Source organism: Mobula hypostoma, chromosome 2 (genome assembly GCF_963921235.1).
Source record: "Mobula hypostoma chromosome 2, sMobHyp1.1, whole genome shotgun sequence".
Classification (NCBI taxonomy): domain Eukaryota; kingdom Metazoa; phylum Chordata; class Chondrichthyes; order Myliobatiformes; family Myliobatidae; genus Mobula; species Mobula hypostoma.
The window spans coordinates 29,414,094-29,425,558 of NC_086098.1; the positions used below are offsets into that span (position 1 = coordinate 29,414,094).

The 11,465-nt window shown below is 39.6% G+C and overlaps 1 protein-coding gene across 2 annotated transcripts in view; it reads left to right on the forward strand.

Moving 5' to 3' along the window:
* moxd1 (monooxygenase, DBH-like 1) overlaps nucleotides 1-11,083 on the forward strand; it is a 106,073-nt gene extending 94,990 nt beyond the window's left edge. For both annotated transcript variants that reach the window (XM_063070721.1, XM_063070730.1), the window contains exons 10-12: nucleotides 3,376-3,518; nucleotides 4,733-4,901; nucleotides 10,814-11,083. In XM_063070721.1, the coding sequence (XP_062926791.1) occupies nucleotides 3,376-3,518; nucleotides 4,733-4,901; nucleotides 10,814-10,966 (465 nt within the window). In that variant the 3' untranslated portion in view covers nucleotides 10,967-11,083. The remainder of the gene's footprint in view (nucleotides 1-3,375; nucleotides 3,519-4,732; nucleotides 4,902-10,813) is intronic.
* The last annotated feature ends 382 nt before the right edge of the window (nucleotides 11,084-11,465 follow it).

The following is an 11,465-nucleotide window of genomic DNA, read 5'->3' on the forward strand; positions in this document are numbered from 1 at the left end:
CAAAGGTAACGTAAGCCCCCACAAAACCTGTACATTAGTACTTCCACTGAAGAATCCATCTAAATTCCAGTGCCCCTCCAAAATATACAGACAAACTTAGAAACACCAGAGCTCTTGATGTGGCCTCTTCTACACTGGTGAGAATCATCGTAAATTGGAGGAAACGCTTCGTCAAGCACCTGAGCTCCAGTCGCCATAGGCAGAACCTCCCAGAGGCTAAATATTTTAACTCCCATTCCCCTTCCCATTCCGACATGTCGGTCCATGACGTGCCAAGATGAGGCCACCTTCATGGTGGAGAAGCAACACCTTATATTCCATCTGAGTAGTGTCCAACCTGATGTCATGAATATCAATTTCTCCTTCCTGTAAACAAATTTCATCCCGCCCCCTCCTCTTTTCCCCACTCTGGCCTCTTACCTCTTCTCACCTGCGTATTACTTCCCCCGGGTCCTCTCCTCCTTCCCTTTCAACTATGATTCACTCTCCTCTCCTATCAAATTCCTTCCTCTCCAGCACTTGACCTTTCCCACCCACCTGGTTTCACTCACCACCTTCCGGCGAGCCTCCTTCCCTACCCCCCCCCAAGTTTTTATTCTGGCATCTTCCCCCTTCCTAAAGAAAGATCTTCAGCCCAAAATGCTGATGTTTACTCATTTCCATAGATGCTGCATGACCTGCTGAGTTCCTCCAGCATTTCGTGTGTGTTGCTCAGGTAAACGTATCAGAGTCATAGAGCACAGAAATAAACTCTTCAGTCCAAGAGACCCTGCCATTCATCAAGCATCTTCTCTAATCCTGCGATCATTTTTTCTAATCCTCCCCAAACTGCCATCAACCCCCAGATTCTACCTACCATTCACCTGCACACAAAGGGGGCAATTTAGAATTGCCAAGTAACCTAGGTAATCCACATTAGGGCGAAAATGAGGGTATGTGGAAGAAGCCCATGTGGTCACAGCCAGAGTCTGAAATCCCGACACAGAGAGCAGAGGTCAGGAGTGATCCCACGTTGCTGAAGCAGTGGTCAACACCTCCACTAGCTGAGCCACTATGCTGTCTGAATTGATTACTGGGGCAGCAGCCGGGTTAACATTAATTATGTAGAATTGATCCAGCTAAATTAAATTGAATTAAAATATTGTCAGCCCTTTTTCTCATTGATTAGTATTGGAATATTGTGATCAATTCTGAATGTGGAAGTTTTAGGAGACTTACCAGGATGCTGCCTGGATTAGAGTACATCTCTTATAGAACATAGAACACAGAAAACCTACAGCACAATACAGGTCCTTTCAGCCCACAAAGCTGTGCTGAACATGGCCTTACCTTAGAAATGACCTAGGGTTACCCATAGCCCTCTATTTTTCTAAACTCCATGTACCTATCCAGGAGCTTCTTAAAAGACCCTATTGTATTCGTCTCCACCACCGTCACCGGCAGCCCATTCCACACACTCACCACTCTCTGCATAAAATGCTTACCCCTGACATCTCCTCTGTACCAACTTCCAAGCACTTTAAAACAGTGCCCTCTTCTGCTAGCCATTTCAGCCCTGGGAAAATGCCTCTGACTCTTCATATGATCAATGCCTCAAAAGGTTGAAAAGGTTGAGTGAGCTACGACTGTTTTCTTTGGAGTGAAGGAGGATGAGAAGTGACTTGACAGAGTTGTACAAGATGACAAGAGGCAGAGCTAGTAGATAGTCAGGACCTTCTCCCCAATGTTCCAATGACTAATACAAAGTTCAAAGTTAATTTATTATCAAACTACGTATATGCCACCATAAACAACCCTGAAATACATTTGCTTAGGGGCATACTCAATAGATCCAATAATCATAATAGAATCAATGAAAGACTGCACCTACATGGTGGAAAATCAGTGGTGTGAATCTTGAGGCTCCTGCACCTTCTTTCTGATGGCATAAGTGAGAAAAGGGCATGACCTCATTGGTGGGGGTCCGTGATGATGGATGTTGCTTTCCTGCGACAACGTTCCATGTAGATGTGCTCTTTGGTGGGGAGGGCCTTACCTGTGACGGGCAGGGCCGTATCCACTACTTTCTGTAGGATTTTTCATTCAGGGACATTGGTGTTTCCATACCAGGCTGTGATGCACCACTCTTCATCACGCATCTACAGAAATTTGTGAAAGTTTTAGATGTCATCCGGAATCTTCAAAAACTTCTATGGAATTAGAGGTCCTGTCATGTTTTTTTCTCGTAATTGCACTTGCGTGCTGGGCACAGTCAATTCCCCTGAAATGATAACACCGGGGAATTTAAAGTTGCTGCCTTTCTCCGCCTCTGATCTCCCAGTGAGGACTGGCTCGTGGACCTCTGGTTTCCTCCCCTTGAAGTCAATAATCAGTTTCTTAGTCTTGTTGACTTTGAGTAAGAGGTTGTTGTTATGACCCTACTCAGCTAGATCTTCAGTCTCCCTCCTGTATGTTTATTCGTCATCACCTTTGATTTAGCTTCAACAAGAGGGTTGAGGTTAAGGTGGTCGGAGAAAAGTATCAGGGGGATGTCAGAGGTAGGATTTATACACAGAGAGTGTAGTGAGTGCATGGAAAGCACTATCGGGGATGGTGGTAGAGGCAGATACATCAAGGATACTTAAGAGACTCAGACTAGGGATATGGATGAAAGAAAAATGGAGGGCTAGGTGGAAGGGAAGGGTTTGTTTGATTTTGGATTAGAATAAACAGTCGGCACGTCATTGTCTGAAGGGCCTGTACTGTTCTGTGCTATTGATCTATGATTTTAATTAAGCTTGATTAAGATTTTAATTAATCTTGATTAAGATTTTAATTAATCTTGATTAAGATTTTAATTAAGCTTGATTAAGATTTTAATTAAGCTCCATACTCAGAAGCCTGCACTGTCTCAGAGGATTCTTTGAGAAGTCCACAAGCAAAAGATTCCACTACAAGTGAAGTTAGTTGTCAGCATTGGACTTCAAAACATCCAGAGCAGCTTGCAAATCACTTCATCTGACATCCTTACATGTGTTTTAGATAGGAGACCACAGACTTGAGTTTTCCCATCTTGTCCATGCTTTTTGAGATTGCCTGTGTACTTTTTAAATAAGCATTTCAATTAATGGCGCTGAATTCAATACCTACTCTATTATTGTATTTAACCACTTAATTAATAAGGTAATTATTTCTACAACAGCAATATTGTACCGTTGATTAAAATCATGATGTTACATATTGCTTATGTGAAATGTAGAGTAATGCAAGTTGTATCTTGTTTCTACCGCAGTATTGGCTAATTAATGGAATTTAGAAATTCCAATATGAGATTATCTATCATATGCATTCTAAAATATGGTGAAGAAGCAATTAAGTGTTCTTGTTCTTTTACAGGGTGGCCTAAGTACAAGGGATGAAATGTGTTTGTCTTACTTGCTCTACTACCCAAAAATAGATCTTTCCAGATGTGAAAGCCTTCCAGAAATAGCTCCACAGTTGAAGTTTATTGGCGTGAAAGAAATTTATCAACCAGTCATGTAAATATATTTATATTACTCTATAGTGCATAAGTATGTATCTCAATATTAATAGCTAATTGTGGCAAATTGTTTTCTACTGATTAAATATGTTTGATAACAAACAGCATAGAAATAATATTATTAATTTAAAATAAAAAACAATATTTTGAGGAATAATCTGAAGAAATGTACACACAGTAAAAGCTAAAATAAAAACAGACAATAGAGTTAGAAGGTAAAGATACTGCCTGATAAACTTCCTCGACTAATTCAAGAACAATTTAACTTGGAACTTCAGAAAGCTTTTTCCATTAGATGCAGAAGTTCCATTGGAAATCACATTGAACCTCACCTCAAGTACCATGTACCTAGAGTTTGCATGTCGCCCCTGTGTGATTGCTTCCCATGTCTAAAAGATGTGCAGGTTGGTAGACAAACTGACCACTATAAATTTCCCCTAACATGTACAGTAGGTGAGTGCTAGAAGCTGAGAAGAGTTAATGGGAATGCAAAGACAATTTTAAAAAGGGGATTAGTGTACATTGGTGCCTGATAGTTGTTGCAAAAGTTGAAAAAGAGACATATTAATGTTAGTGATTTTTAGCTTGAAGGAGAAGTTCATGATCACCTATTTAAAAACTGAAGAGAACTTATATACTGAATGGATATATGGGAAATAAATGCAACAGTATCAATAATTCTTTTATAAAGAGATGCATTACTTAGTTTATACTTTGTAAGGATATTCTGTGTATTTGATCTTAAAGTAAATTAGGGATGGTAAAACTTACAGAAAATAAACTGAAACAATTGTCCAGTTGGATTTTAGTTGAAACAACAACAAAGTTTGTAATATTATGTGAGCAATGACAGCGGCAATGATAACACTTCCCCTTTTTCCCACATCCTAACTCACCACACCACTGACAACCTTAGTTAGTTCACTTGCTGCTGAAAGTGTATTATTCCTCCTAAAACTCTATTGATGAAGATACTCAACACAAGTGTCTAGCTGTGGTGTTTGCAATCGTCTTTCACTGGGCAATTTGTATCATTTCATAGAAGATGTTTTGAAAGTAGTTTTATATTAAAATTAATAAAATTGATTGCCATGCTATAACATGAGCATGCTCTGCAGTAACCATGTATCCAAATGAATGATGTTGTAAGTGAATAGAGAAACAAAGGAAACACTGCCCTTTATGGTTATGTACACCTTTTCTTGTATCAAGGACTTGGCCATTTATCATAAAAAGCCCTAAGAAGTACAAAGATCTTTCCTTCACTGAAGCCATGAATAAATTTAGATGGTCTGGAAAGAAAGGAAGGGAGTTTAACAACCTTGTGAATAGAATTGAGATGAACGTTCGGTGTGCTAAACACGATCAAAGGGAATGGCAGGTGAGTATGCAATTACTGACGTTTGACTATCACTTTAACTGAGGTTATACAGTACTTGAGTAAAGATGGACAGGAGCAGGTTGATCAGTGTCAAAATGGAAGCTCTCTTTTGAGACTCCATGTATGTGAGACATATGAGCCAGATGAACACAGAAGCTTATGACAATAGAGCTGAAAGTTTGAAGTATAACTGATGCAGAGATGAGATCTTAAAAGTACATTAACTGCAAAATAAACTGACAGATGAAATTAAAGTAAAACTTAATCTGTTCCATAGTGAAGTAAAAGTATTTGAAATGATAAACTTAAAGGGAGAGGAAATATTAAGGAGTCAAACATTTTTAAAAGTAGATGAATTGGCATGCCTAATCTCTCCAAAGAAATATGGGTTAAAGCATCTGGGGAGGGGAAACAGGGAAGAAGAATATACGATAAATGGTATTATTTTAAGTATGAAGGAATAGGAGGATTTTGAAGTGTGTTTGTCCACAACTCTTTGAAGGCAGTAGGCAGTAGATCAATATTATCTATATCAATATGTCTGTATTAGAATGGTCCTGGACATCCATCTCTGATCCTAAAAGCTACGAAAAATGAGTTAAATACAGATGGGAATATAAGTGCAAGCTGCAGATTGTGCTAATGTGGAGATATCAAAGGACTACGTTCTTCCTTCCTAACTGTCTTATTATTCTATTGAACAGAAGGCGTTATATCCAAGGTAATGCTTGCCCTACTATGTCATTTCCATTCCTCCTGCTACCATACCTCAGCAGTCCAATATCAACTTGTTTTCTTTCATTCTCAATTCTGAGAATTGTTTCTTGTGTTTCTTTGGAGCATCTGCAGTTTATTTTTTAAATTTCAGGCAGTAGATCGGGTAATTAAGAAGGCATACATGAGATGCTTTCTGAAGCAATGAGTTTAGAAGCTGTAAGTTTATACTAGAACTGTATTAAGGATTAGGCTGCAATAGACAATAGGTGCGGGAGTAGGCCATTCTGCCCTTCGAGCCAGCACCGCCATTCACTGTGATCATGGCTGATCATCCACAATCAGTATCCAGTTCCTGCCTTATCCCCATAACCGTTGATTCCGCTATCTTTGAGAACTCTATCCATCTCTTTTTTGAAAGCATCCCGAGACTTGGCCTCCACAGCCTTCTGGGGCAGAGCATTCCATACATCCACCACTCTCTGGGTGAAAAAGTTTTTCCTCAACTCCGTTCTAAATGGCCTACCCCTTATTCTTAAACTGTGGCCTCTGGTTCTGGACTCACCCATCAGCGGGAACATGCTTCCTGCCTCCAGCGTGTCTAATCCCTTAATAATCTTATATGTTTCAGTAAGATTCCCTCTCAGCCTTCTAAATTCCAGAGTATACAAGCCCAGTCGCTCCAATCTTTCGACATATGACAGTCCCACCATCCCGGGAATTAACCTTGTGAACCTACGCTGCACTCCCTCAATAGCAAGAATGTCCTTCCTCAAATTTGGAGACCAAAACTGCACACAGTACTCCAGGTGTGGTCTCACCAGGGCCCTGTACAGCTGCAGAAGGACCTCTTTGCTCTTATACTCAATTCCCCTTGTTATGAATGCCAGCATGCCATTAGCTTTCTTCACTGCCTGCTGTACTTGCATGCTCAAGTACTGAATTGAGTTCTCGCTATCAGTCCACAGGAAAGATATGATGACAGCAGAGAAGGCATAAAGGAGATGTATGAGGACATTGCCAAGAATAAAAGAATGACAGGGATGAGAAAGAATTAATTAAGTTTAACAATTTTAGAAGCCTAGAAAGAGTAAAATCTTATTTCACTGAGCAGAGGGGCCAGTAATCAGGTGGCATAGATTTAAAGTTAATTAATGGAGGGAATAGAGGAGCATTGAGAGAAAAATATTTCACCAAAGTGTTGAGAACTTGGAATTCATTAATGGAGGTAGAAAACTTACCATGTTTGAAGTATCTGTTTAAGCACAGGAAGGGCCATAATCTGTAAGTTGTTAACACACAAGTCAAAAGAGATTTATACATTCAAAGAAATTTTAATATCAAAGTGCATATATGTTACCATATACCACCTTGGCATTCATTTTCTTGCAGCCATTCAAGAGGGAAATATAGAGGGAAGGGAAAAAATAAATATAATAGCCAGCAATGTTCAAGGGAACAAATGAAGACAATAGCCAGCAACGTTCTGTGGGCAGCTCACAGAATCATAGTGCAGAACAGTTTAAGAGGTTCTTGCTTCACTTACAAAACATCTGTCTGTGGTTTAGCATTTTGAAAGTCTTTCCTTTAATGTTTATTGCAGTAACTTGGCAAAATTGTGATGAATGCTTCAGTGTTTTCTGGCCAATTGCAGTAGGTAATTGATAGTCTAATTTGTATTACAAATTTATGGTTTTAAAAGTGAATATTTGTTAACCTGCCTTAATACATTAGATATGGAAGTGAGACTTGCAGAAAATAACCACCTTGGCTAAAGAGGCAAGTACATGAAGGAGGCAGAGGCAGTTGGGAATTACAGAACCTACAACTATTGCAGCTTTTACCTGCATGAATTTAAGTTTGGGGATAAGCAGGGATCCAGATCAGGCTAATTTCCATAGGACTGGAAAAGAATGAGAGACAAATATAGATTTAAACCTATAAAATCTTAAGGCACAGAAGCAGGAGTAAATAATAAAATGAGTGGGCAGGTCAACTGAAAGGGCAAAAATTCCGGAATAGAGGCTGGAAGGCTGAATGACTAAATCCTAATCCTATGTGTTGACTATTCAGCTCCCGTCCCTACTCCACCATTCCACAAGATCAGACTGATCTTTTACATTAGCATCATTTTTCTGCACTAACTCTATGCCACTTTATTTCCTTAATACATTGAAAAAATACAGCAGACTGTCTTGAGTATTCCTGGTGACTTAACCTTCTTGGATAATGACTTATAAAGATTTTCCCACCAACCTCTGGATGGAGACATTTTTGCTCACCTCAGATGTCTGGCCAAACTCTGTAGTAGACTTCTGGTTTCATACCCCAGCCAAGGAAACAAATCAAATTTCTATTTACCATATCAAGTCCCAAAAGAATTTAATACATTTCAATGGGAACGTCTCTTATTTATTGCAATACAAGATGTACTTACGGTTTTTGTAAAGCAATCCTATCATCAATTCTTTCAATTCTTGTTTTCCCCATTCTCTTGCAACAACTTCTCTCACTTCCTTATTGACCCGTTTGATTCTTTTGCCAATTGTTTTCAATAAACTAATTTACAGTAGCCATAAACTCCCAGCAGATTTGCCGGATATGGGATGACACTGTAGTAGTCAGCAGAAATTGATTTAGCTCATAGAGCAAATATGCAAAACATGTAATTAGACAGGGAGATTCAGCAGGTTGGGGTGAAGTGGTCAGTCTGTTCTGATGACAGCAGTTCTCCACTGTCAACGTACCTGGTTTTGTTCAAGAGCAGATACTATCCTGATTTGCTCATAAAATGCTGTTTCTGTATTCTGGAATCCCACATTCAGAATCAAATTATCACCAATAATGTAGCACTGTAAGGATACAACTGTCAAGCAAAAATATGCTTCCATTAAAATCTGGTTGATCCTCCACTCCCGTGTATGAAAATGCAAATTTAAGCAATATGAACAAGAAGAACATACAAGTTTTTTACATGTCCTCTGTAGAGTTTGCAGTTTAGGCAGAATGCAGAATCATTAAGCCTGTTTACTTTGTGTTTGATTGCAACAAAGAATACAAAGTGAATGCTCGTCTTACACAGACTGCCAGGTCACATTCAAATCAAACCTAACAAATCAGTTTGTTTATTAATAGGCTTTGAAGCTGATCACTTTTAGTCCCATTTATCCATTTATTCTAAATTGGAAAAAAAACTGTAACTGGAGTGGGCATAGAGTATTCTACTAAAGTTCAAAGTAAAATTATTATCAAAGTACATATACGTCACTGTCATGTTACTTCTGTTTAAACGTACCGTGGGTTAACAGTAAAGAATCGTATTCTGGAAGAATTGGAGAACTTTTATTTACGGTAATAAACAAACACGTCTTAACCCAGCCACATGCTGGAATATTCTGGCAATCCTGCGCATGCTTAGTGCTCTGTCCGATCATGTACTGGCACAGCAACGCACATGATATCACCACAGTCACCATATACAACACTCAGATTCATTTTCCTGTGGGCATACTCAATAAATCCATAATAGAATAATAACCATAACAGAACCACAACCATAAGATACAGGAGTAGAATTAGGCTAATTGGCCCATTGAGTCTGCTCCATCATTTCAACATGGCTGATCCATTTCTCCTCTCAGCCCCAGTCTCCTGCCTTCCCCCTATATGCCCTGACCAATCAAGGATCTATCAACCTCTGCCTTAAATATACATAAAGATTTGGCTTCCACAGCTACCTGTGGCAACGAATTCCACAGATTGACTATTCTCTAGCTAAAGAAGCTCCTCCTTATCTCTGTTCTAAAATGACACCACTCTGTTTTGAGTCCTCTGACTTCCCCACCATAGGAAACATGCTCTCTACATCCATTTTATCAAGGCCTTTCACCATTCAATAGGTTTCAGTTGGGTTACCCCTCAGTCTTCTGAATTCCAGTGAATACAGGCCCAGAACCATCAAATGCTCTTCATAAGACAGGCCATTTAATCCTGGAATCATTTCCATGAACCTCCTTTGAACCCTCTCCAATTTCAGCACATCCTTTCTAAGATAAGGGGCCCAAACCTTCTCACAATTTTCCAAATGAGGCCTTTATAAAGTCTCAACATTACATCCTTGCTTTTATATTCTAGTCCTCAAAACAATGAAAGAAAGCACTAACTTGGTTGTTCAACCGGAGTGCAAAAGCCACAAACTGTGCAAATACTAAAAGAAAGAAACTATAATAAATAAATAAATAAGCAATAAATATTCAGAACACGAGATGAGTTTTTGAAAGGGAGCTGAGTGAAGTTATCCCCTTTGATTCAAGAGCCTAATAGTTGAAGGGCAATAACTGTTCCTGACCCTGGTGGTGTGAGTCCTGAGGCTCCTGTACCACCTTCATGATGGCAGCAGTGAGAAGCGAGCATGTCCTGCCAGGTGGGGGCCCCTGACAATGGATGCTACTTCCCTGCAACAACGTTTTGTGTAGATGTGAGAGCAGTAGAATCTCTGTGACGAAATAAGAGTATGAGTGAAGATTACTATCTTTAACCAAAAACAATTTGCCTGGAAATGATCATACAAGTTGTTTGTTTGCCTGTCTTAAGCACTTCCTGCCCTTGGTGCAAGGACCTGGAAGGTGATTACAGGTCCTCCCCAGATTACAAACACCCAAGTTATAGACACTCCACACATACAAATGAATATTGCACAGATGGGGATGGATTTGCCAGCTGCAGCAATCTTCTGCCAGATGTAAACAGGGCATCTCTGCGTGCCTTCCCTTGCCATATGTGCCCCTGAGACACAATAATCGGGGTTGGTCCTGTCTGAGCAGAGCTGGGAGCATTGAGCAGACTCGATCTCTCACTGAGTCAGTGAAGCTGACTGGCAGCCAATCTTCCCACATCTGCTTGCCATCTCATCACAGTCATTTCTGTGATCCTCTCCCAAGTATTGTTTTTGTTCATTTCTGGCCTGCAATCAGTTCGGTTATGAATAGTTTTCAGAAAGAGAACCCTGTCACAACCTGTAATTGAATCCACTTTAATCTTGTCATCATAATTTACAAACTAGTAATGAATAGCATTGATCTAAAGTATTGTTGCAACTTCCATGTGGATCTTTCAGTAACAATTACACCTTCTTTGTGCTCCATATATTCCTATTAAGATGAGCATAATAGATCTGAAAAAATTTCCTCTTTTAACAGGTAAATGGCATACCAATATTACCACCAGCAATAAAGCCTTGGGAGCCAAAAATGGAGCAACTGTTGCCCTGTCGGACAACGTGTCAATGCTATCATCCACTTCCTATACTTCTGTCACTCACCTTGTGTGCTGTTCTTACTACAGGAATGTAATTCATTTGTGAAAACTTAAAATGCATTGGATATTTTCATATTTAAATGCTTTTTATGCTGAGAATGAATTTGCACTATCACCTTGCAAGATAATTCTTTTCAATAAAGACATTTATACTCTTGAGAACTCAGTTCCAGCGTGTGTAACTGGTGGCGTTGCACACATTTGTTGCTCATTGTTCTCCTTGCAGGTGGAGTTTTGGGGTGCTGGGAGGCTCTGAGAGTAGCCAGGACAAATAATTACAGGGTATTTGGTAGACTGTACACACTACAGCTTGATGGAAGGAACGCTTGTTTTAGATACCTAATGGAATACAATTCTATTGAGTTCCTTTCATCCTGCCTACTGTACTCATCCAGACAAGCAGAGAACAGTCAAATTTACATTCCTGATTGGTGCTCTGCAGATGCTGGGATGGTTTTATGGTGTTAAGAGGCAAGCTATACACCACCATATACCCAACCTCTGACCTACTTTAGCAGCCATGGTATTTGTGTG